This window comes from Micromys minutus, assembly GCF_963924665.1.
Source record: "Micromys minutus genome assembly, chromosome: 10".
Classification (NCBI taxonomy): Eukaryota; Metazoa; Chordata; class Mammalia; order Rodentia; family Muridae; genus Micromys; species Micromys minutus.
In genome coordinates, this window is record NC_137979.1 from 631,866 (window position 1) to 658,651 (window position 26,786).

Here is a 26,786-nt window from a genome sequence, read left to right on the forward strand (position 1 = left end):
TCCAAGTCCTAAATCAGTCACTAGTGGGTACAATATTTCACACAACTTATATATAATTCCATCCTCATTGGAGACAGTTCTACTGATTGGGCACCGTGACACACACCTGTAATCTTAGCATTCTGAATGTGGGGCATGAAAAGTGCATGAGTATTTACTGGAAAATTTAGTGAGTTCCTGCCAAGACATGTGTGTATATGTGTGTTCGTGTGTGTGTGTGTGTGTGTGTGTGTGTGTGTGTGTGTGTGTGTGTGTGTGTGTTTGTGCATGTGACTAAAACTGTATTCATACACACAGACAAACACACACAGAGGAAACCCTTTCTCAAAAACAAAATGAAACAGGGTTTTTGAGTATTCTAGTATTCCTTACTGGGGCCCCTCTACTCTTGGGAGCTCTTTTTCACTTTTCCTTATTAAATTCATGTTAGCTCTGCTAAAAAAAAAAAAAAAAAAAAAAAAAAAAAAAAAAAAAAAAACATCATGAAGAAGCAAGGTTCTACTCTATGGTACTAAAGAGGAGGGAAGATTGTGGAGAACAGGCTATCACACCCATCCTAATGTTCATTCATAGAATCAAAAAACATGATAGCCACGAGGAACTGAAATCCAGAAGAGGAGCAGGAGGCTGCTTTAGAATGCAGGGGATCCAGAAGAGCATGTCCCAGACATTTAGGCAGGTATCAGTAGGAAAGGAGAAAAAGTGAAAGCTATGGGTTAAGGAAGAAGAGAACAAGGCAGAACAACTCCTATAAAAGACCTGAGTTGGGAAGAAAGCCCATGTGGTCAGGATAGCAAATTTGAGTCCTAGGTAGAGGCCAGATAACTGGGGCTTTGCAAAACCTCTGGGTAAGGAATTAGGCTCCCTGCTCCTTCAGAGAGCTATGAGCTAGGGTTGTCAGTGGGACATGCCATGGTCTGGTTATATATTTACCATGTTTCTCATTGTTTATGAATTTATTTGTTAGCTGATTACTTACCCATCCATGTAAGCTGCTTACGCAATATTGGATATTTTACAATATCCCTATTGTGGTGACTCATATTCCTCTATCGTCAGTTTATTAGTAATAACTGCATTGCAATACAAAATATGTTCAAAACTCCTTATTGACATTGATGTTTGCCTGGCTTTAGGCTGTACAATTAGAATGAAAACATGTTGCCACATGGCTGTCCTCAGACCACATGTGTGCCCTGGCATGTTCATGCACTGCCTGAAACAACACTATATACATAGCTCTTATTTCAAAGGAACTAAGGAATTACTGTGACCCAACTTGGAGTGACCAGGTTTACTAACATGAGGTAGGCTAGTTTATCAGGAGTGAGTACTGGGATCCACTATGGAAGAGTTGATGTCAAGTGTTATAGTATGGGGGAAAAGGCCATAAATCAACACATTTTCCAAGTATCCTGGTAAAAATATCAGGCAGATGGAACACAGAAGAACCCAGAAAAATCTCTCTCTCTCTCTCTCTCTCTCTCTCTCTCTCTCTCTCTCTCTCTCTCTCTCTCTCTCTCTTTCTCTCTGTCTCTCTCCCTGTTTAGGCTTTGTGAGAAAAGGTTTCCTTTTGTATCTCTGGCTGTCCTATAACTCACTCTTGACCATGTTGGACGACCTCAGAGATCTGCCTCCCCTGCCTCCATAGAGCTGGGATTAAAGGAGTGGCCACCACCACTCTACCAGAAATCTCTTCTAAAAGTCTTAGCTTCAGGGTTGGTGGAAGCTAGCTGTGTAAATGTAACCATACATGTCAGAAGTTGTTCTGATTGCCACAGGGATGTTAGGCGTGATACAGTGTTTGATAGCAAGTGGCTACTGAGAAGAGAGGTGAGAATTAATGCTTGTGGTGACTCTGGAAACACAGAGTTCTTTCCCTCCACAGTCTCCCTGTAGGATCTTCACTGGTATGGCTTCAACAGGGAACCACAACTCCGAGGTCTAGTATGACTCAAGTGTTCTTCTCAAACATGTGAAGCAAAACAATACTAAAAAAAAGAAGGGGGGGGCAGAGAGAATTTCTAGCCACCAGAAATATTCTTACTGCATAGTAGATCTTACCTTTTTACTCAGATGAATTCCTGATTGTGGTTTGGGAATGTAAAAGTTACCTTTGAAAATGTGAAAAGCCATTAGTCTTTACTATCTGTCCCCTTCAATTTATGAGAAAGTAGGCCATAAACACCCTGTGAGATGAATCAATGATAGTGAGCTTGTGTCAAGATGGTAGCCCACTGTGTGAAACAGTGAACGCCCATGTATATTACCATATCTCAGTAGAACTCTACAGGAACAGAACCATTAGTACCATGACCATTACTTTTATATATAAAAGTAAAATATGTCTCATGGGTTTTATACATTCTAAAATTGTCTAACATTCATCAAAATTTTCAGTGTTTGGTTACCAGTTTGCAACATTGATTTTCTTATCTCCTCTATGTGCAGACACTGTTGCTGTGACTATTGCAGGATCCCCAGGCCTGAATGCTGAGCTTATGGTGGCTTCATGAAAGTTATTAGTATCTTCAAAACAGGTAGCAGCCTTCTTTCCTCTCTGACAGGAAATTAGAGAATCTTCTGACCAGAAATAAAGTTAATAATGTACTAGGCAGGCTTAATCCTGTTTTTATGGTTTACCAATTAAAAAAAAAAAAACCCTAAAATCTAGAACTTGGAATCTGAGGCCATGTAACATCCTCCACAAGTGAGCTTAAAAGTAGATGCCCTAGCATATTTGGTGCATATGAGTAAATGACTCAGGGTCTTCTTCACAGCAGATTCTTCAGGAAGATGAGCAAACATGAATGCTATTTTACCCAGGAGGAAATCTAGGTGTACAGAGCTCTGTGGATGGAAGGTGCTTTTCTAGGTGTCTCTAGACATTCCTCAGGAAGATGTGGTCTCAGTCCATCTTGTTGTATTTAAGATAGTTGAGGTTTAGGGACCAGCCAGTATGGCTCTGAGCAGAAACCGTAGTGTGTCCATCACAGGACAAGTGCATCTTCACCATTAGAAGCCTGGCCTTGGCATAGAGCACAGTCTAAAATCTGTCCTAAGCTTTCTCTACTGCCTTATTTGTGTCATGGCCAGAATGGATGGCTCTATGTAAGAAAGGACCCAGAAATAATAGTGTTTTGGGAGGACAGGGTGCCCTAGAAGAGAGCCCTGGGGGATTCATGCAGTCAGGATGAAGACTTGATCAGACATAGTGTTTTGAGTGCCACAGCTAACCAGAGTGCCTTGTCACTGTTCTTCAGGTTAATACCATGATTCAGCTTCAAGTCTTTATTTCTGGCCTCATACTGCTTCTCTCAGGTAAGTGAGTAGATGGGCTGGTGATGCAGAGAGGGCTAGAGGTGGTAGAAGAGGTGACAAGCCTTGGACTTGTTTGATCATGGGTTATGTAGTGAGCAGAGAACTTGGATAAATTTTAGGTCCATAGAATACCCTTACCATGCATGACATTTATATCTTATGGCTAAATAAACATGATGCACAAGAATATGTGAGGCACGGAGTGCATGTATGTGATGGATAAGCAAACATGTGTACACATGCCTGTATGTGATGAACAGGTATGGGTAAGCATTGTGATATGTAAAGACATACAGCTTAAGTGACATGTATAGTAAGTCCCTTTTTTTTGGCTTTGAGTGAAATGTTTCAGCAAAGCCTTTGCAATGTTTGTGTCAAAAATAGATGTTGAGAAATTGTCTTGAGGCTGTTTTGGATTTTGAAGAAATATCGGTCTAGAGAATCTACACTTGTTCCTATGTGAGAACATGCAGCTGCACTAACCTTGTTCCTAAGGCACTCTTGCCAAACCTGGTGTTTTTACTTTTGATTATGGCTAGCTGTGCTTAAAAGAAACATTTTTGTGTGAGTTATCTGCTGCTACTGGAAGGAAGGGTAAGATAATGTTGGTAGTTGGAATCTTTCTCAGCTCTGATTAACTTTGTATTATGTTTGAAGAAAGCAATTGGAGTGAGCTAGTTAGAGTCAATCTTTTCTAAGAAGGCTGAACCCTCTGCTTCTCTGGACAATGAAAGCTTACATCTTGGCGAGCCTCCTTCTGTACTGCAGCACCTATGATCAATACCAATCAACAGTTGAGTGTACATGTATGAGTGTGATAGTCAGAGGTCAATAAAAAAAGATCAGAAGCAGTACTTTCCATAAATGATGGCTAGGCAAAGTCATCCTTCATTCTACTTCTTTCTATCTATTTGCTTATACTTTCAGTTACATAATGTAAGAACTTCCTAATTTAAAGAGTCCTATGGAAGAGTGGAAGGGAGGAATAATATAATTGTCTTTGAAGTAAGTCAAAGACCTTTGTTAGTCCAGGGTGGCCTCAAACCAACCACTGATGATAAAGAAAGGCTGGAGCTGTTCAGCACTTGCCTCTCTTACAGAATACAAGTTTAATTCCACTTGAGTCCCACCCCCTTTAGTGTTTCTGAAAAGAATTAAAACAAAATTGTAGGAAAATATTGAATACTAATCCCTCATTTCTTTTCCTCTTCCTTTTGAAAATCACAGGCTCTGTGGATTCTTATGTAGTAGTGAAGGGGGTGGTGGGTCACCCTGTCACACTTCCATGTACTTACTCAACATATCGTGGAATCACAACGACATGTTGGGGCCGAGGGCAATGCCCATTTTCTTCTTGTCAAAATACACTTATTTGGACGGACGGACGCCGAGTCACCTATCAGAAGAGCAGTCGATATAACCTAAAGGGGCATATTTCAGAAGGAGACGTGTCCTTGACAATAGAAAAGTCTGTTGAAAGTGACAGTGGTCTGTATTGTTGCCGAGTGGAGATTCCTGGATGGTTCAATGATCAGAAAGTGACCTTTACATTGCAAGTTAAACCTGGTAAGAGTCTGTATTTCTCCTTTGTTTATTTTTTGCAAATTAATGGGGTCTTTTGTTTGATAATAATTTGGTCTTTTCCTATAACAAGGAAAGTGAGGGTCTTATAAACATGTTGATGATTAAATACTTGCTTTTTATTTTTTTTTAAAGACATAATGTCATTTGTCTCATGAACTGAGAATACAGGTATGTGCCACCAAACCCAGCCTTAAAAATTCTCTTTTCAGTAGCAGAACAACTTTATTTGCTCGGATGAGGTCCTAACATCAATCTTAATTAAAGTCCTAATTCAATCCATGTCCTAACTGTACTTGGTACAATCTTATTTGTTCATGAAAGTTTATTCACCCTCCATCCTGAACACACTTGGGAACTTTATTTAAACTGAATGTATTTGACTTGAAGAACTGCCTCTATTCTGTAATTATACATTAGCACTTTAAAACACCCATTCCCAACAATGTAGAATTAATTGTAACAGCTGTAACCTGACTAGCTGGAGGGGGAAGGTTCTCTGTAAAACCTGAAGAGAAGCAAGAATGAGAGAGAGCTGGGGAGGAAGAGTGACCGCTGCTATAGCTGGCATGACAAGGCAGACAGATCATCCTCTTCAGACAACAGCCTTTAAAATGATCTTCTCAGCAGCCCTCCTGAGGATCTGAGCCCAATCCTCACAACGCAGGTAAAGTCTGACTTTTATAACCATTCAGACAGTGTATGGAGCAGCCAGATCTTGCTTAGGTCCATAGGTTGGGGGCTGCTGTTAGCACACAGAACAGAGAGCTTCTTAACTGTTTCAGAGAGCATCAAGGAGGTGTGGCTTGATCTTTTGAGACTGAGATCTGGTCAAAAGGTGCATGCCCATGCTCTAACAGCAAGAAGTTAATGGAAGCCCTGAATCTGGACTAATTCCATTTTTATGTTGTCTCTGGCCTAATACTTGCAGAGATCTGCCTGCCTCTGCTTCCTGAGTGCTGAGCTGAAAGGCATGAACTACACCCTCCTAGCTTTGCACTTTGCCTTTTGCTGTAGATATCCTGGTTTTCTCGCATTGACTTAAAAAGTAGGTTTATGAGGACATTCTGGATTCTGGTGCTGTTCCTAATCTACATTTACTACAATGACAACAGAAGTCAATAATAACCTTTCTCTGTATTTTTCAATTAAATCATTATTCTGTATATATTATCTCATGGATAGCTGTGAATGATGAGTTTTTCACAGGGCAAATCTGAACAGTTGTTATCTATCTCCTTGTACTTTTATGTGAGTTGTAGGGTTCTAAGTCAGGTGGTCAGGCTTGCAAGTAGGCTTAATGACATGCAATTATAAATTTCAGTTAATTAATTGAAGTTTTCATAAAGCTTAAAATTGGATAACTTGTCAGTGCTTACAAAGTCATTGTTTGAGCACCCAGTGAGTCCATAAGTCAGTCAGTAGCTGCTTCATCTTAACAACCAAGTCTACATTTTCTCAAGGCTTAAACACACTGAGCTTCCTCTTCATCTGTCCCAGAACCCCATACAACTCCTTTGCACTCTCCCATCCACTTGGAAGATAAAGTGCTAGAAAAGAAAAGATCCTGTGCTGGTTGCTTCTTTTCTGCATTTTGTTCTAATAGTAATCTTCTGACTAGACTTTCTTTTGTCCTAGAGAGTTTGCATTATGCTCAGTGTCAGCCCATATATTGGATTGGATAAGGCAACTTTAGCCAAGGACAGTGAGATTATAAACAGCCCCACTCACTGCTCTGAATAATAGGTAGCAGCACAGCCATGCCCATGCCCTGCTATTTATGCATATATTACAAGAAAGAGGAGGGCTCTACTCCTGCTACATCCCTGTACATGGAAGTAGTACTACCTTTTTATCTTTTCTCTTTTTTATTAGATACTCTGTATTTACATTTGAGATGTTATCCCTTTACTCTGCCCTACTCCCCTCCCCACTCCCCCTCCAGTTGCCTTTACAAAGGTGCACTCCCTTCTGATCTCCCTCTCTACCCCATTACTTTGTCATTCCCCTACACTGGGAAAACATGCCATTTCTGGGAAAAAAAAACACCTCTTACATTGATGCCAGACACTGCTATCTTCAGCTACATACACAACTGTATTAATAGGTCTCTCAAAGTGAACACAAAGGTTGGTGTTTTACTCCACGGGAGTTTTGGAGGGTTTGGCTGGTTGATAATGTTGTTATCTTCCCACGAGGTTGCAACCCCTTTCAGCTCCTTAGGTCCTTACTTTAGCAACCTCATTGGGATCCCAAGTTCAGACTGGTGGTTAACTGCAAGCATGCTCCTCTCTATCTATATGACTCTAGCATAGTCCCTGAAGAGGCATCTCTGTCTGGTTCCTACCAGTAAGTACTTTTTAGGACCACCTATAGTGCTTGGATTTGGTAACAGCATATGTGGTGGGTCCTCAGGTGAGGTGGCTTCTGAGCGATCTTTTCTTCAATCCTGTTCCTGTATTTGACTTTGTATTTCCTTCAATGAGAGTTTTGTTCTCTTTTCTAAGAAGGACTGAGATCTCCCCATTTTTGCCTTCCTTCTTTTTGAGCTTTGTAGTGTCTGTGAGTTGTTTCTTGGGTTTGGGTATTCAGAGATTTCTGGGGCTAGTGTCTGCTTATCAGTGAGTGAATACCATGTGTGTTCTTTTGTGACTGGGTTACCTCACTCAGGATGATAGTCTCTAGTTCCATCCATTTGCCTATGAATTTCATGAAGTCGTTGTTTCTAACAGCTGAGTAGTACTTCATTGTGTATATGTACCACACTTTCTGTATCCATTCATCTGTTGATGGGCATCTGGGTTCTTTCCAGCTTCTGGCTGTTATGAATAAGGCTGCTATAAACATGGTAGAGCATGTGTCTTTCTTATAGGTTGGAGCATCTTTGGGTTACACGCCCAGGAGTGGAATGGCTGAGCTTTCAGGTAGTACTATGTTCAATTTTTTGAGGAACCTCCAGATTAATTTCCATAGTGTACCAGCTTAGAACCCCACCAAATGTAGAAGAGTGTTTCCCTTTCTCTATATCCTCCCCAGCTTCTGCTGTCATCTGAGAATTTTTTCTTAGCCATTATAACTGGATTGAGGTGGAATCTCAGGGTTCTTATAATTTGCATTTCCCTGATGATTAGGGATGTTGAGCATTTCTTTAGGTGATTCTCAGCCATTTTATGTTCCTCAGCTGAGAATTCTTTGTTTCACATTTCTTAATAGGATTATTTAATTCTCTATAGTCTAGCCTTCTGAGTTCTTTGTATATATTGAATACTAGTTCTTTATCAGATGTAGGATTGGTAAAGATCCTTTCCCAATCTATAGGCTGTTGTTTTGTCTTTAACAGTGTCCTGAGCCGTATAGAAGCTTTGCAATTTCATGAGGTCTCATTTGTCGATTCTTAATCTTAGAGCATAAGCCATTGGTGTTCTGTTCAGGAAATTTTCCCTTGTGCCTATATGTTCTAAATTCTTCCCCACTTTCTCTTCTAATAGTTTCAGTATACCTGGTTTTATGTATGTTTGATCCACTTGGACTTGAGCTTTGTACAAGGGGATAGAAAAAGATCAATTTGCATTTTTCTGCATGCTGACTGCCAGTTGAACCAACAAAATTTGTTGAAGAGGCCGACCTTTTTCCATTGAATTTTTTTAGCTCCTTTGTCAAAGATCAAGTGACCATAGGTGTGTGGGTTCATTTCTGAGTCCTCAATTCTGTTCCATTGATCTACCTGCCTATCTCTATACAAATACCATGCAGTTTTTATCGCAATTGCTTTGTAATATAGCTCGAGATAAGGGATGGTGATTCGTCCAGAAGTGTTTTTATTATTGAGGATAGATTTTATTATTCTAGGTTTTTTGTTATTCCAGATGAATTTGCAAATTGCTTTTTTCATTTCTATGAAGAATTGAGTTGGAGTTTTGATGGGGATTGTATGGAATCTATAGATTACTCTTGGCAAGATTGCCATTTTTACAATGGTGATCATTTTAATCCATGAACATGGGAGATCTCTCCATCTTCTGAGATCTTCTTAAATTTTTTTCTTCAGAGTCTTGACGTTCTTGTCACACAGATTCTTCATTTGCTTGGTTAGAGTCAACCCAAGTTACTTTATAGTCTTTGGGACTATTGTGAAGGGTTTCAATTCTCTAATTTCCTTCTCAGCCTCTTTATCCTTTTAGTAGAGAAAGGCTACTGATTTGTTTGAGTTAATTTTATATCTAGCCACTTTGATAAGGTGGTTTATTAGTTCTAAAAGTTCTCTGGTAGAATTTTTGGAGTCACTTAAGTATACTACCATATCATCTGCAAATAGTGATATTTTGACTTCTTCATTTCCAATGTGAATCCCTTTGTTTTCTTTTTGTTGTGTAATTGCTCTGGCCAGGACTTCCAGTACTATATTAAATAGGTAGGGGGAGAGTGGGCAGCCTTGTCTAGTTTCTGAATATTAATGGAATTGCTTCAAGTTTCCATTTAGTTTAGTGTTGACTACTGGTTTGCTGTATATTGCTTTTACTATGTTAAGGTATGGGCTTTGGATTCCTGATCTTTCCAAGACTTTTATCATGAAGTGTTGAATTTTTTCAAATGATTTCTCAGCATCTGGTAAGATCATGTGGTTTGTTTTGTTGTTGTTGTTTTTTGGGATTTTTTTTTTTTGAGTTTGTTTATATGGTGGATTACATTGACAGATTTCCTTATGTTTAACTATCCTTGCATCCCTGGGATAAAGCCTTCTTGGTCATGGTAGTTGATTGTTTTTTTTTTTTTTTAACTTTATTTTAAAAAACAAAGATAAAAGAAAAAGATTAAACATTTTTGCATAAATGTATACAAATACATTTTTGTCAGTGCTTGGCTTTTTTTTTTTTTCTTTTTTTTTTTAAGGTTTGATACTCTGCATTAAGGTCTTACTAGTTACAATGAGCAAAAAGTACATGTAAAACAGGATGTAAACCGGAATTAGTCAATATTTTCTTGGTGTGTAAGGATTGAGCATAATGTTTTTTGTTTTGTTTGTTTTGTTTTGTTTTATTTTTTTTCTTGAACTTCACACAGTCTGTGAGTTGTTTCTGGGGCAGTCTGAGCCTCTGGGGTTAGCATCCCACTATCAGTGACTGCATATTATGTCTGTTCTTTTGTGACTGGGTTATCTCACTCAGGATGATATTCTCTAGATGCAACCATTTTCTTAAGAATTTGGTTAAGTCATTGTTTCTGATAGCTGAGTACTCCATTGTGTAAATGTACCACAATTTTTGTATCCATTCATCTACTGAAGGACATCTGGGTTCTTTCTAGCTCCTGGCTATTATAAATAGAGCTGCTATGTGCAAGAATTTTATTGTGTATTTTTGCATCAATGTTCATGAGAGAAATTGGTCTGAAGTTTTCTTTCTTTTTAGTGTCTTTGTGTGGTTTAGGTATGAAAGTAATTGTGACTTTGAAGAACAATGTGAATAGTATTCCTTCTATTTCTATTTTGTAGAATAACTTAGAGAGTATAGGTATTAGGTCTTCCTTAAAAGTCTAATAGAATTATCCACAAAAACCCATGGTCCTGGGTTGTTTTTTTTTTTTTTTTTTTTTTTTTTTTGGTTGGGAGGCTTTTGATGACTGCTTCTATTTATTTTGGTGTTATGGGACTGTTTAGATGGTTTATCTGATCCTCATTTACCTTTGGTATCTCTATCTGTGGAGAAATTTATCCATTTCCTCTAGATTTTCCAGTTTTGTTGAGTATAGGCTTTTGTAATAGGACCTGATGATTTCTTGAATTTCCTCAGTTTCTGTGGTTATGTCTGGTTTTGTTAATTTGGATACTCTCTTTTTGCCCTCTAGTTGATCTGGCTAAGGGCTTATTGATCTTTTTTATTTTCTCAAAAAAAAAAAAAAAGAAAAGAAAAGAAAAAGAAACAGCTCTTGGTTTTGTTGATTCTTTGTATAGTTTTTTTTTTTTTTGTGTGTGTGTGTGTGTGTGTGTGTGTGTTTGTGTTTATTTGGTTGATTTTTGCTCTGAGTTTGATTATTTCCTGCTGTATACTCCTCTTGGGTATATCTGCTTCTTTTTGTTCTAGAGCTTTCAGCTGTGCTGTCAAGCTTCTAGTGTATGCTCTCTCCAGGTTCTTTTAGAAGGCATTCAGAGCTATGAGTTTTCTTGTTAGTACTGGTTTTATTGCATCACATAAGTTTGGGTTTGTATTAGTGTCATTTTCATTAAATTATTTTTAAAAAATCCTGATTTCTTTCTTTTTTCCTTCCTTGACCAAACTGTCATTGAGCAGAGCATCATTCAGCTTCCATGTTTATTTTGGCTTTTTGTTGTTTTTGTTGTTATTAAAGATAAGCCTTAGTCCATGGTGATCTGATAGGGTACTTGGGAGTGTTTGGATTTTCTTATATCTGTTGAGGTCTGTTTTGTGACTGATTATATGGTCAGTTTTGAAGAAGGTGCTGTGAGGTGCTGAGAAGAAAGTATATTATTTTGTTTTTGGATGAAATGTCCCATAGACGTTTGTTAATTCCAGCTGGTTCATAATCTCTGCTAGTTTCTCTGTGTCTATGTTCAGTTTCTGTCTCCATGATTTGTCTATTGATGAGAGTGGAGTGTTGAAGTCTCCCACTATTATTGTGTGTGGTGTAGTATATGCTTTGAACTTCAATAAAATTTCTTTTATAAATGTGGGTACCCTTGTATTTGGAGTGCAGATATTCAAGATTGAGAGTTCATCTTGATAGATTTTTCCTGTGATGAGTAAAAAGTGTCCTTCCTTATCTTTTTTGTTAACTTTTGGTTGAAAATCTATTTTATTTGATATTATAATAGCTACTCCAGCTTGTTTCCTGGGCCCATTTACTTGGAAGGTTTTCTCTTTTCCCAGGCTTTACTCTGAGGTAGTGTCTGTCTTTGTCTCTGAGATGAGTTTCCTGTATACAGCAAAATGTTGGATCCTATTTACATATCCAGGCTGATAGTCTATGTCTTGGGGTGGGGGAATTGAGTTCATTGATGTTAAGAGAAATTATGGAATAGTGATTTTTGCTTCCTGTTATTTTTGTTGTTTGTGGTAGACTTATGTTTGTGTGCTGATCTTCTTTTGGTTTCTTTTTATGATAATGTTTTTTGCTTTCTTGGGGGTGTAGTTTCCTTCCTTGTGTTGGATTTTTCCATTTATCATTCTTTATAGGGCTGGATTTGTGATCAGATATTGTGTAAATTTAGTTTTGTCCTGCAATATTTTGGTCTCTCCATCTATTGTGATAGAGAGTTTGGCTGGATATAGTGACCTGGGCTGGCATTTGTGTTCTCTTAGGGTCTGTATGATGTTTGTCCAGGATTGTCTATCTTGTATAGTTTCTGTTCAGAAGTCTGGTGTAATTCTGATTGGTCTGCCTTTATATATTACTTGTCCTTTATCCCTTACAGCTTTTAGTATTCTTTCTTTATTTCGAATATTCGGTGTTTTGACTATTATGTGTCAGAAGGAGCTTCTTTTCTGGTCCAATTTATTTGGAGTTCTATAGGCTTCCTGTATGTTCATGGTCATCTTGTTCTTAAGGGCAGGGATGTTTTCTACGATTTTGTTGCAGATATTTACTGTGCTTTTTAGTTGATATTCTTTGCCCTCTTCTACACCTATTATCCTTGGGTTTGGTCTTCCTATTGTGTCCTGGATCTCCTGGAAATTTTGGGTTAGGAGCTTTCTGGTTTTTGCATCTTCCTTAACTGTTTATCTATGTTTTCTATGTTGTCTTTGGCCCCTGAGATCCTCTCTTCCATCTCTTTTAGTCTGTTGGAGATGGTTGCATCTGTGACTTCTGATTTTTTCTTTCCATCTCCAGGGTTGTCTCTTTTTGTGTTTTCTTTATTGTTTCCATTTACATTTTCAATTCCTTTATCTGTTTGGTTGTATTTTCCTGTAGTTCTTTGAGTGATTTCTCCTGGTTCTCCTGTAATTGTTTAAGGGAGTTATTCATGTGCTTCTTCAAGATCTCCATCATCATCAGGAAGTATGCTTTCAAGTCTAAGTTATGTTTTTCTGGTGTATTTGGTGATCCACTACTTGCTGTTGTGAGAAAGCTGTATTCTGATGTTGCCAGGTTGTCTTGGTTTCCATTGCTCTTGTTCTTTCACTTTCCTCTTGCCATCTTGTTATCTGTCATTATAGGTGATCTTGTTGTCTCTGACTGGAGCCTATCTCTCCTGTGGCTCTCAGGGCCCGTGGGCTCAGGAAGGAAATTGTTTCTGGGTGTTTGAGTCTTTGTAGGCAGTCAGTGAGTTCTGATTGCAGTTATTGAATTCTCCATGGGCACAGGTGGGAGAGCTCTTGTGAGGCTCTTCTGGTAGCTCAGCTGTGTGCAGGTGGGTCCTGAGTCTTGATGGCAGTCACCCTGCCCTCTCACTGGGCCTGAAAGGACTTGATCCCAGATTTCACCACACTAGATGGCCTCCAAGGGCTCCAGGATATCCATCCTGGGACATCGTGAAGGGTGTGTGGCAAACTTTCTGTGGGTTCAGTCGGAAGAGCACTTGCAAGGCTGTTCCAGAGTCTCAGCCATCTATGGGCGGGCCTGAGTCTTAATGGCAGTCACCAGCTCTCTCATTGGGCTAGAGAGGACCTGATCCCACAGTTCACCTCCCTATCTGCTCAGGATATCACCAGGTGTTCCCTTCCTGGACAGCAGGTGAGGGTATGTGGCAGGCTTAGGGCTTACAGTGGGCTCAGGTGGAAGAGTGCTTGCAAGATTTCTCTGCCAGCTCAGCCATGTGCAGATGGTACTGACTCTTCTGTATCAGGTTTTAAAATATACAAAATCCTTCTACTTAGGATAAAAGTGTACCTGCCACTCTTTTGAACTCCCAGAGACCTATGTGTGGGCGGGCTGCCAGTCCTAACGCAGCTGGGCCAAGTCTGGCCTTGGGCTGCAACCACCTTTCCCACCCCCACTCCTACCCCCCCCCCCCCGTTCAGTTCTGAGGCTTGAACCGCAAGAGTTCTGTGCAGCCTTTCCCTGGGTAGAACATGGGCAGAAGTTGACTTGCCCTCCGGCTTAGGATGGAAAGCATTCCTGCTGCTCTTCCAAGCTCCCAGGAACCTGTGCGTGGGCGGGCTGCCCTTCCCGTCCAGCTCTAACTTTTTTTTTTTTAATTTCAAAGTAAAAACACAATGAATTGCACTGGATCCCCCATAACAAAGAGTTTCAAAGCAAATGTTGCTTGTTCCTGAGGTTTTATTTTGCAGGTAGGGCAGTGAAGGCAGGCAAGTCACTTACACAACTTTGTGTCTGCTGACACCAAGGACCTTAAGTTTCCCTGACTGTTTCCTTCCAACACCATTTTGCCTCTGCTCCATCTTGGAAGTCTGCACACCGAGACCACCAATAGCTGTTTGGATGCTGACAGCAAGTCTGAAGCTGTTGGTTTGTGGGTTGCAGGTGCCTAATCCAAATTCCCAGTCTGCAGTGCTCAAATCTGAAACCTTTTGAGCACAGTCTTGATAATACACCTGCAATATTCCACACTATGAAACTATCCTGTGCAGAGTTATCCCCGGTTTCTAATCTAACCTTAAGCTCTATATGTAAAGTATAGGCAAGTGGATTCTACCTCAATCCGTGCTTATACTTGTGCCCAACCGTAAGATATTATCTTTATGTAAATAGTCCAAATAGTTAAGAAAAATTTAATTCTGCAATGTTACCCCAAGCATTTTTTAATAAGGGATATTCTTTTTTTTCGATTGGAAGAAACTGTTTAATTCAATGTCTCTATCAAATGTGCAAAACACTTACTGATGGGCCTTATGTGGAATCTGCATGCTATAATGGAAGGCTGTATTGTGCCTCTCAGGACTGACTGAAATGACCATGCTGGGCCTGGAAACTGTGGGTGAAGTCAGTCACCACTGAGAGAAGTAACAGCTCTATATCTTCTCAGTCTCACAGATACTTAGAGAGATTTGAGGATCTGACACCTGTTGTTCATGAAGTGTTTGCATGGAAACATGGGCTTTGTTCTTATCTCCAAGTTACCAGCACAGGTACCTCCTATTGGTGAGCCTGTCTCCACTGCTCTGCCCTGCCACTTTCTAGTTGATAAGAAGTTCAAGAAAAGAGCCTTTGCCTGGAGACAGACTCTCACTGATGCAACCTCCGAAGCTCTTGCCTCTTTTTGCTTGACTGATTCTTGATTTCATCTTGATTTCCAAATCCAGAAGTTCCCACAAGTCCTCCAACAAGATCTACAACTACAGGAAGACCCATGACTATTTCAACAAGATCCACAGATATACCACCATCAACCATAGTCTCTACCTCTACTCCTCCAACACCAGCACCCATGAAGACTCACAAGCCAGGTAAAATCCATTGTGTATCAATGCTCAGAGTCCTTGTTATAAGAAAAGTCATAAGGTGGAGTTTGGAACTGGTTCCCAACAACAGCTTCACAAGGTCTATGATTTTTCCAGGATCAAGCTGTATTCACCCTCAGTTGTGTAACAGCTTGAAGATGGAGGGCACTCATCTCTCTTCATCAGATTTGCAGGATGTTTACTAGTAGCCAGATGTAGGTATATCATAGACCCAGGGCAACTGATGAGGATGGTATAAATCTGGTCTAGCTGGGCATGTCCTTCTGATAAGGAAACAGGTTATGACTAACAACTAGGGCCACTGTGGATCCTTCATGTCCATTCTGAAATTGTCCCACCCATCTGACGCTATAGTTCAGTGAAGCTAATGGTTAGTGTTTCCCAAGCACTGGGCCGGATACTTCATGGTTTATGACACAGTATTCATTCTCAGACAAATGTCTGCTATAGCTGTTCAGATTCAATATTAATGACTTAAGGATGGGGAAAAGCTTGTCATCCTGAAGGCAAGGTTATATCAAATTTTCTACATCTAGGAGGGAAATGACCACTGTTTGAGAGGTTCTCAAGGCTTCTTAAACCCATCCATCCTGTGAGGTTTGTCTCTATTCTGACAAGCAGATGAAGCCTCTGAGCTCTTTTGATAGAGGAAACTGATGGGAGACATTGATTTTCCTCACCTCTCTTGGCCTGCAGATTTGTTCAAGCAGCACGGCTCTGAAGGACTGGGTGACAGGCCACGCTTGCAGAGGCCTCTGGGTTTTACCTAACATTTTAGAGCACAGGATTTGTGAGAAAACCCACTTGTTCCAGGCAGCTGCATACACTAAGAACTAAGAGAATCTCTCCGGATGGACAGAACTTTTCAGTTCTTAGCTTTTGTTGCTTTGGAGGATGAGCTCATGGGCTGAGCTTGGAGAACATGGATAAATTATTGACTTTATTGAGAACTGGGATTTACAAGAGAAGTGTTGGCTCATCTGTCCGAAGAACCTCTTAAAAGTGGTGTTAGTGTAATCTTATTTTTGTATTGTTAGTTTTCTAAATTCTTTCAGTTTCAGATTGAATTGTGCAGCCCAGAGAGATGGCAAACACCCTGTTACTGTAAGAAAAGAACATGTGTTTCACACCCACTTCTTGTGTTCATCCTGGCTGCCCCAAGTTCTATTCACGGAGTATGCAATGTGAGGGTGTAAGAACAGTAGAAAAAAAGTGACCTAGGCTGGGGAAACAAGTTAAGCTCACAATGTCTTTTACCAAGAGCTGGCATGCACACTTAACACCAGTGTTGTTCCATTTTTAATTTATAAGGACAAACACATTTTTTCAATGCTTGAGTCTTAGGGTAAAACAATACAAGTCTACAAAGCAAAAGAGTGTTGTTCAAATGTGATTACCAGGTTGTAGTGAGGTAGGGCATCCAGAAAGACCACTGAGGAGTCCTGAGAAAGTGCAAGTTTAGGAATTCCTGTGTGGTCTCAAGCAACTTCCTCTAAGACTCTCTGTCATTCTGAGAACGGAAGCATTTATTGGACACCCAGAGGGGCATGTGCTCAGCATTTCATGTGAGTTGTGTTATTGTTGGGGAACATGTAGGGATAAAGTATCCAGCCCAGTGCGAAGGAAATACTAACCATTAGCTTCAGTGAACTATGGCCTCAGCTGGGTGGAACAATTTCAGAATGGACATAAAGAATTCACAGTTGCCCTAGTTCTCAGTCATTTCCTGTTTCTTCATCGGAAAGTCACTCCCAGCTGGATCAGATTTCCACTGTCCTCATCTGCTGCCCTAGGTCTTTGATCAACTTACATCTGTCTACTAGTGAATCCCATGGGAATCTGAAAAGAGAGATGGGTGTCCTCCATCTTTAAGTTGTTAAACCACGTAGGATTGATACAGCATGACCCTGGAAAATCAGACTTTGTGATAAATTTATTTATAGTATTAGAAAATAGATCTCACTATTTTAGGATCAGGAAACAACTACAGGCAGTGGCCATCTTTGGATACATTTCTAAGAGGAGTCAGTAGATGCAGAAGTAGATAGGAAGGAGACATTCATGCCTAAGAAGGTTGGGGATGCACTGTGGAGGGGTTGGGGTGATGGTAAACTTTGAGTTAAGTTCAGTTTCTATTTTCCTTGGTAGGTAACAACCACTTTCACAGCTGAAATGATATTTGCATTGTTCTCATTGCAGACGCCACTACATTTTGTCCCCATGAGACAACAGCTGAGGCGACAGAAACTCCATCCAATACTCTTGCAGGTAACTTATATTTGCCTTCCTGAACCCATTGGAAGTACAAGGTATTGATAGATAAAAGTGGTGTTGAAGAGACTACACCCCCTGCCACTAGACAATCTGACATTGTAAGTGGTAGCAACATCTGAGGCAAAGCTCCCTTCTTTGTACAACAGCAGACTGAAGAGCCCCCCCCCAAAAAAAAAAGAAAACAACCTGCCTTTCAGCAAAACTTGGATGTTTGGTTTCTTTGTGGAAAAGAATGTCAGTAAGGTCAATGTGACAGAAAATTTAGAGTTTATCAGTGGATTTAACACAAATCCGAAGCACAGTGGTTATTAGGAAGAGAAATGTCTAGCAAAGGGATAGGACATACTGGGGCATTCATACAGACTTGTCTGTAATGGGAACATTAGGATTCTTTACATTAAGTATATATGATGTTGGTGGCTTTCAAATTTATCTCTAGAGTGCTAAGAAGTAACCCTCCCTCCCAACTCTCCCACTGTTTTGTTTAGAGACAAAACTCTAAGATTTAGTTTTACAAAAACCAATATTGACACAGGATTTAGGAACATCTATGTTCAACCTTAAAACAGTGAACCCAGCCTTCTGGTATCTATATTAACCTTGCTGTCATGAATTCTTTCTTCAATATAGCCAAAAATCTTCATTTCTGCTTTGTCAATCCTGTACTTGCATGGGCAATGTGAGGTTTCTATGGAAAATTGTGGTATGAATTTTTGTGTTCTCTTGAATTCCTTTGTTAATGATTAAGAGTTGGAGGCATCTGGAAGACCATTTGGTTAGGAGGAAGATGTTTGTGCATGGTATTAGATCCTTTATAAGAGGGCTGAAGGTGCTGGTTTGCCTTTTCCTTTACTTGAGGATGCAGAAAAACTACCATCTATGAAGAAAGAACATTCACCAGTTACAAAGTCAACTTGTATTCAGATCTTGGACTCTAAGCCTTTAGATGTATGACCTACTCACTCTAAGTTATTTTATTATAGCAACCTAAATGGACTAAGGTGGATTAAGCACACCACCAGCAGAACCCAAGGAGACTTGCAGCCTTGAGAACCTAACACTCACTCACTCTGACCTTTGGTCTCACTGTCCACACTCTGGGTGGATCCTATACTATTTCCTCTTTTTAAACCTACAGTAATAGCATGACTTTGCTTCATAAAATAAGGTGATGCTGAATTCTGCCATCTTTCCCAGCTAGCTCTTATAATAGTTGTAAGTTTTGAGAATGTCACATGCTGGCCTTTGTGTTTCAGAGCTGGGTAATGTGCCCTTGAGGAGCATCCATACAGGATCAAGCCAACCAGAAGTCTTCGTGTGCACATTTGTAACTCACTATTTTCTGGAGATGCTTATCTGTGGTTCACCAACCCCACATGGTCTACCTTTTCTCAGGCATTTCTGGACACTGATTAATTTAGTTACATGCAGTAGACTCATAGCACCCAGAATACTAGATAATAACAACCTTGGCTTTTAAAAAGTAAATCTTAGCATGAACAGTTTTCAGGTAGAAAAACAAAATGAAAATAGTTAAAATAAAAAATAAATAAAGCAAGGAATAGCTTTCAGCCACTATTCCTTTGAGTGATGAGGAAGGAAGGAGGGTAGGGATCCATCCACTCTCTTACCCTATTCAGAGAAGCAGTTTACAGAGTGGAGGTGACACTGGAACGCCTGTGTTCCTGGTGTGTTGCCAAGTTTGATATTTTGGTTTATTACATGAAGCTCCTGGGCTAAGTCCTTGCTGCACCCATATCTGTTGGTGTACATTTTGCAAAAGCAAGAAATATTAGGATTGAAAGAGGTTTGGATAATCACATGGCCCACCACCTGTCTTTATAGCCATGTTGGTCAGGAATCTTATACACCATCTTACATTCATGATAATGTATGTCACTGCTAAATGAGGAAATACTTTAATTTTTTCTTGTAGAAACAAACCTTTCAGTTTTTCTACTAATACTACACACATTTCTTTGGAGAACTTGTTGAGTGCTCATCATTAGATAAAGGGACTGATATTTCTAAAGGGAGTTCCACAGTAATCACCCTCGTCTTCATTCCTTCTTCATTACATAACAATGATAACACCATTTTCCAGCACAGTGTTGAATGATCAAGTGTATATTCCTAAGTGCTTGTGTCAGAACCTTGAGTACAAAGGTCACTTTGTTAACAGACATGATCAGCATTGAATTCAGTGTTTGTCTGATTCAGTTTCATCTTACTAAGTACTTACTCTAATTCCTGGAAATTCTGACTTAAGGGCCTAAGAACAAAATATAGCCTAAACTGTAAATGTTGCCTAAATCTAGACATTGCCTTTGGCTCCTTGGAAAGGCTCTCCCAGGGAGTAAATACAAATACTGGGATGTGGGAAGGTTGGAGGGTTATGAGTCATCCAATGGGCAATGCCGGCTTCAGCCCTTTTTAGGGACTGTGTTAGTCAGGGTTTCTATTCCTGCAGGGATGTTCATAGATCTGCAGTATTTCCACTCATTACGTGGGCATGATGAATACAGATTTCCCACTGAGATGTCTGTCATTTCCAAAAACTAGAAATGTATAATCCTCTAATATCTGCTTCTTCATCTGTAAATGAAGTTAAGGAAATTCCTGTCAGAATGTTATAGCCCTTATATATACCAGATACTCAACAGAAAGAGAAATCTACATTTTATTCATAGACACGTGGAAACATTGAAAACAGTATATTCTTGTTATAAAATAAACATTTCAAAAAATAGTTTTAATATCTACATGTTGAAAACTAGATACTCTGTAATTTTTCTACCATATTAAATTCTAATCCTCACATGGTGTAAGACACATTAGCCTTGTGAATATTATTTACAGATATAGTAAAAAAAAATTCATATTTGTAATTGACTTTCCTTTTTGTTGAGCAGACTGGAATGGAAATGTGACATCTTCAGAGGACACTTGGAATAATTACACTGTAAGTATGTTCCTCCCAATATGGTAAGCCATGTTCACTGTATATCTTTCAGGAATCAATTAGTATTTAAAGATTTTTGTCTGCAAAATTAGTTCATGCTCATTTGAGTGAAAAAAAGAAAAAAAGTCAGATATAATGGTGTGTTCTTTTAGTCATAGGATTCAGAAAGTTAATACAAGATCAGAAGTTTAAGGCCAGCTTGGAACATTAGGCAACTTGGGCTACAAAATGAGATCTGTCTCAAAAATGTAAATAATTATATTAATAAATATATAAAAATAATGAAATTAAAATGGAGAGTATGATGCTTACAAAGAACGTTTGAATTCAAAAAGTTTACTTAGAGACCAAATATCATTTTTCTATCCACAGGCCACTCTCCATAGAGTCCTCTGGTAATTTTTTTCTTTCCCACAAACCAATCTCCACATAAAGTATTAAAGTCTTAGAGTCTCAGATTTGTATGATTTTTTTCCTAGACTTTCTCTATACCAAGCTTGACAACAATCTAAGGAACACCAGTTCAACGTTCTTGCCAGAGTTCTATCTCTACTGAAAGTGTAGATAAATTTACCAATGGAGTGTTTTTCCTCCAAGAATAAACAAGATTTGTTTTAGTGTGTGTATGGAGCACAGGAGAAATAGGAGTAGAGGCAAAAAATGAGCCAGATATTGAGGTGTGAGGATTTTTTGACTATTGAAAATAACAGAGCTCTTGCAGGACCTTGGGTTTGAACTACCAGAACCCATCCAAGAACAACAACAAGCACAAAAAACAGTTAAGGTTCGGTAGAAATACATATTCAGGACCAAAAGGCCATATGCCTTAGTTATGGACAGTCAAAACATAACAAGTGGATGCTGATAGTAAGACTCTTTTGTTTAGTTTTTGAAACAGGGTCTCATGCAGTCTAACTGACCCTGAACTTCTGACTGTGCTGTCTCTATCTTCTAAATACTGAAATCATAGGTATGGATGCCACCATAACTGGCCCCTTCTTTGAAACATCACCTTATTTAGTAGCTCAGGCTGACCTAAAACTCTCAATCTTCCTGCTTCAGGCTACTGAGTACTGAGTTGACATGCCTGTGTCATTTTGCCCAGCCTGACACTAAAAAATGGTTTATTTGACATTGGCACCTAGGGAACTGGCAGATATAGGAAGAATGCGTATATACTGGTTAAATATTAGAACCCATTTTGCCAATGTTGTTAATGGACCAGACTGTGCTTAGATATCAAACAAAGCAGCCCTGCATACTGAGCTTGTTTTTGCCCTCACTCATTTGTGAAACTGCCATTGTTAGTAATGAGGGGGAACAATTTAGAGCTAAGTTCAAAACAAGTAGTAGAAGAATCTAGACTCTGAAGAGGTCAAACAGTTTCTCTGTACATTGAGGACAATACACAGCAGTACACAGCATTGTTTGCCAGTGTTTGTTTAGGTATTTGAGACAGAATCCCATGAAGCTCAAGCTGGCTGTGAAATTGTTCTATACCTGGGAAAGATCTTGGCCTTGAAACCATCCTGCTTCCACCGTTCCATGCTCAGGAAAATATTATGAGGTGGATAGATGTTCCTGTGGGCATGGTGACACATTGTAGGCAGGAGGATCAGAGGTCCAACATCAGTGTCAACTAATGGGTTCCAGACCAGCCTAGGATATGGAAGACCCTGTCAGTATAACAAACAAACCCTTTTTTCTTCTATATTCCCCAGGGTGTTTGTCAAAGCACCTGAGAGTACTTTACCCAAGAACCCCACTGAGAATGTCCTCTGTAGCTGTATGACAGAGCTGACAGAGCTCACAGAGCTGAGCTAATGTGTCCATGGTCTCACGGACTAAGCAGAGGAGCTGGGGTTGTGATCCAGAGATGAAGCTCATACAAGGCAAAGAGCTGATCTCACGGTCTGCTCTCTGCAGTTAAACCCATCTCTCGGGGTCTGCTTAGGGCTAGGAGATCAGTGCTGGGATATGAAAGGGTCTAAGCTGCTACCCAGCCTGTCTCATGCTTATTCCAGTAGGTAGTGATCCCTGGTCACCTGCACCAGGGCACTGGAAGAGATTTAGCATTTGTGTGTGACACATGGTGTTAATCAGGCTGCAGCTCTAAGTATATTCGTTTTAGGTTTTTTTCTTTTTTTCTTTTTTTATGAAGTATATTTCATCATTTCCCCCTTTTTTCTCCTGGTTCAAACCTTTCCATATATATATATCCCCCTCAGTTTCTTTTTGACTAATGATCTGTAGTTTTTTAATTGTTGAGGCGCGCGCGTGTGTGTGTGTGTGTGTGTGTGTGTGTATTATATATATATATATCATATTATATCATAAATATAATCTGCCTGACTGAATAATGTTATTTGTGTATATGTTCTCAAGACTACCATTTTGTTTTAGAATTTTATAAAGATGTATGATCTTAAATTGCATTCTCAAGTAGGGTCTGACATAAAAGACCAAGACCAGCAGCTGAGCACATTGAGAGCAAGTAGAGTTAGAGAAGATTTATTTTTTCTCTTTTATTATCATAAGATGATGCATTTATGGAATATTCTACTAACTGTTAAAGCGGACATAGTCAGATACATGATATGTCAACACACATTAATCATGCAGTCAGAACTTTGACTGAGGTGTCCAAACATGTCATCGCCTTGAGCAACATAGAACACCTTCCTCTCTTCTTTGAAGCCACTTTGAATTCCCATTTCTCCAAGTTCCACTGACATTATTACCACTTCTGATCTTTGGGTCTTGCTGCATATTTCAGACTAGCCCCAGACCAGTGAATATGAAAGTCTAGATTTAGGGTCTAGCTTGTGTTTTCTGTTCCTTTCCCTTGGTGCCCCTTTGGTTTGTATTGCTTATTTATTACTACTGAAGTTTTATTTATTGTTTCTTTAGGAAGCAATTCCTTCTCAGAAGTCACAGAAAAACCTTACTAAGGGCTTCTATGTTGGCATGTTCATTGCAGCCCTGCTGCTCCTACTGCTTGTGAGCACTGTGGCTATCACCAGTAAGTAATTTCACAACTGTCCCTAAGGAAGGAGAGTCAGTGATCTCAGTCCTTCTGACTGCCTTTAAGCAAGTGTATATGCCACAGGGATTTTGAGTTCACATGACATCCACATGCCCAGTTTCAAGACACTTGATAAGCCATCTACTCCCCCAGGGATTTGTTAGAATCTACATGCACTGCAGGTGATTCTGGTAATTGGTGAGTGCCTAGTATCCTGAACCATTGGACTATGTATCCAAAGACCCCACTTCTGTGAACTTCGCAGAGTTTAAATATCAGTGACTTTTTTTTTCAGTTAACTCCCTTTTTTGTTTTGTTTCTTTTTTAAATTTTCATGCTTTTGTTTTGTTTTGCTTTTAGTTTTTATACAATTTGATCTCATGTCGCCAGGATGGTACTGAATTTAGTAGGTACATCAGGATGGCCTTCATTTCAATGTGCCTGCCTCCATCTTCCTAGTTTTAAGCTTAGAAGAATCAGCTACAGTGCAGTTTCTTAACCTCCTCCTTCATCTTTTAGTTAATGCCATCAAAAGGGAAATAGTATTTACATTTTCTATAAAAAAATCAAATAGTATGACTCAGAAATTTTGTATAAGCTTGAGATTTTAGGGCTATTGTAAGAGCTATGATGAGTTCTCTCCCTTCTTACCCTTGGGATCTTTACCATGCTGATACTGATGAATGTTTTGGAACATATTTAGTAAATGATAAAGTATCTGTATTGGTTGGAAAGTCACCTGACTGAGACTGGGAGAGACTATTTGAAGGTGGCACCTAGGCCCGAGTAGGCCTTTCTAGGAGGGTTTGTGCAGTTGCATGAGGTGCTCCTGATTGCGTAGTTCATTTATTATGTAAGAATTTCATCGAGTTTTTGAAGTACTGCACAGGAGCTCATTAGTGAGTTGTTTTAGAGGACTGAGCAACAATAGGAAATAAGTATGCCTGTCAGATTTGAAGATGTATCCCTGTAATTATTTAAAGCATGTTTATCCAAAATGATTATTTAAGGTGCCATGTGCCCATGATCTCAACATTCTATAAGTCGGAAGCTACCGTGGGATATATATTAGATGGTGTCTAATAGGGAGCATTACTTGGAGTAAAATTGAGTAAAATGCCACAAATGTGTTCCCTTCTTAGTCCAAACTTGTTTATTCCCCCTCAAAGACCTGTGCTACTGCAGCCCACTAGAAAAACTTACACTTCTTGGATTCTTTCTTGGAACAATACTTTAAAATGTCATGTTGGCAACTTAGGCTAGGTGGGTGAATATACCAAACAATGAATAAGCAGGTCCTTCTGTGCAGCACAGGGAGGCATTACCCAAAGTTACCAGGGGATGGATCAATTAAAAACAGAAACTATTTTTAATCGAAAGAAAATATCATGAGAGTTTCTGATGCCATTTGCAATCCTCCTTTCAACTTCTTATGTTCTACCCCAATTTAGGGTCCATACTTATGAAAAGGAAGTCGGCATCTCTAAGGTAAGCTGCCATGAACATCTTTGAGCCAACAGTCTTGAGACTCTCCCTCTATATATTTTCTTTTTCCTTTTTTTTTTCTTTTTTGCAAATAAATTATTCTCAACTTCATTTAGAAGAAAATATTGGAGAAAACACAACTAAAAAGAGCAGGGAGAAGGTGGATGAGGTGGTACAACGCCTATTATCTCAGAAGTCAATAAGCTAAGCGAGGAGAACTCTAAGTTTAAGGTTAGACCAGACTTCTAGAAACACCTTGTGTAAAAATAAATAAAGCCAGGTGTGATGGTGCATACCTTTAATCATAACTCTCAGGTGGTTGAGTCAGGTGGATCTCTGTGTGTTTGAGGCCAGCCTGTTTTATATAGGGGTTATAGGATAGGCAGGGAAACAGAGGGACCCTGACAAAAGCAAGCAAATAAAATAAATAAAGAAATAAGTATCAATAAAGAAACCCAGAAAGTAAAACTAGGCACTAAACACATCTGGGCACTTTCTCAGTTACATCTATCACGCTTACTCCTGAGTGTCTTGGCCCTGTACTGTCTCCCACATGTTGTGACTGTCCAAGGCAGAGTGAACCTGGATCGATCCTTTTTCTTGTAACTCTCCGTACAGGTGTTCTTTACACAGATGCTTAGAGACCTTCATTTTGGGTCTACATTTCAGTAGGAAAGATGGCCACTGTGCACAAATAACAAAACCCCACTAAATGGTACATCACTCACAGTTAAAGCTAGTCTCTTTTCTTCTCTGATTTGCACTTCCGTGAGTTCTAGATGCTCAGGTATCAGCCCACTGTGACTACCCTGATTAACAGGGATGGTGAATGGGCTCTCCAAGGAAAGCACCTTCCACAGCTGTCAGAATGAGCCAGCCACAAAAACCAGCAGTCCTCTCCCCAAATTAATGTTCTTCAGTTCCTTATGTGATGTTTTTGCTCACATGATGTAAATATGTATCAAAGAAGTAGTCTTTGTAATTTCTCAGATACCAGCTCCTGTGAAAAGTGACTGCTGTGTGGTTTTAAATGTGTTTCTACTTAATATATAATGTTAGAGAATAATGTAGATGTGATGTAGGTTTTAAAGCCATTCTTTAAAAAAATAAACCTTGTATTGTTTCATGCATGATGTGTGTGTGTGTGTGTGTGTGTGTGTGTGTGTGTGTGTGTGTGTGTGTGTGTGTGTGTGATGGTACCTTGAGAGGTCAGAGGACAACACTATGGAGGAGGTTGTTCTTTCCTTCTACCTTTTCATGGGCTTCAGGGTTATCAGGTCACCAAGCCGTCCTAAACCTTAACTAACTAAAGGGTTAAAGTCCAATTCTTCACCCAGTCTCAAAATACACATCATGATTGTGTACCTTTGTTTCATAGAAGTTATGTTAGACCTTCCACTTTCATGTTCTATTACATGAGTAATTTGAAAGATTCTAATATGAGTTGTTTTTTATTTAAAAATTACCCTTAGATAGTTTGATTCTTATTAAACAAACTTTTCTCTGACTTAATACCAAGGCCCTGTGTGGTACTGTTCACTGTTACAGGTTTTGTGCATGGGGCTCCTGGAGTCCTGAATATGTATCATAAATGTTTTGTTCAGTCCTTAAAGATGACCTCTTGTTCTTTCAATTTCTCTCTCTCCCTCTCCCTCTCTGTAGCTTGGTTGCCTTCCGTGTTTCTAAGATTGGAGCTTTGCAGAGCACAGTGGTTGTGAATTCCAAAGCTGAAGACAACATCTACATTATTGAAGATGAATGA

At 39.4% G+C, this 26,786-nt stretch overlaps 1 protein-coding gene across 1 annotated transcript; it reads left to right on the forward strand.

Moving 5' to 3' along the window:
• Nucleotides 1-3,272: 3,272 nt before the first annotated feature.
• Nucleotides 3,273-26,786, forward strand: HAVCR1 (hepatitis A virus cellular receptor 1; the record flags this gene model as incomplete). Its single annotated transcript, XM_080924011.1, has 8 exons — nucleotides 3,273-3,321; nucleotides 4,549-4,887; nucleotides 15,120-15,263; nucleotides 17,478-17,546; nucleotides 20,465-20,514; nucleotides 23,425-23,536; nucleotides 24,991-25,027; nucleotides 26,687-26,786. The coding sequence occupies 8 exons, from the start codon at nucleotides 3,273-3,275 to the stop codon at nucleotides 26,784-26,786; spliced, it is 900 nt and encodes a 299-aa protein (XP_080780137.1).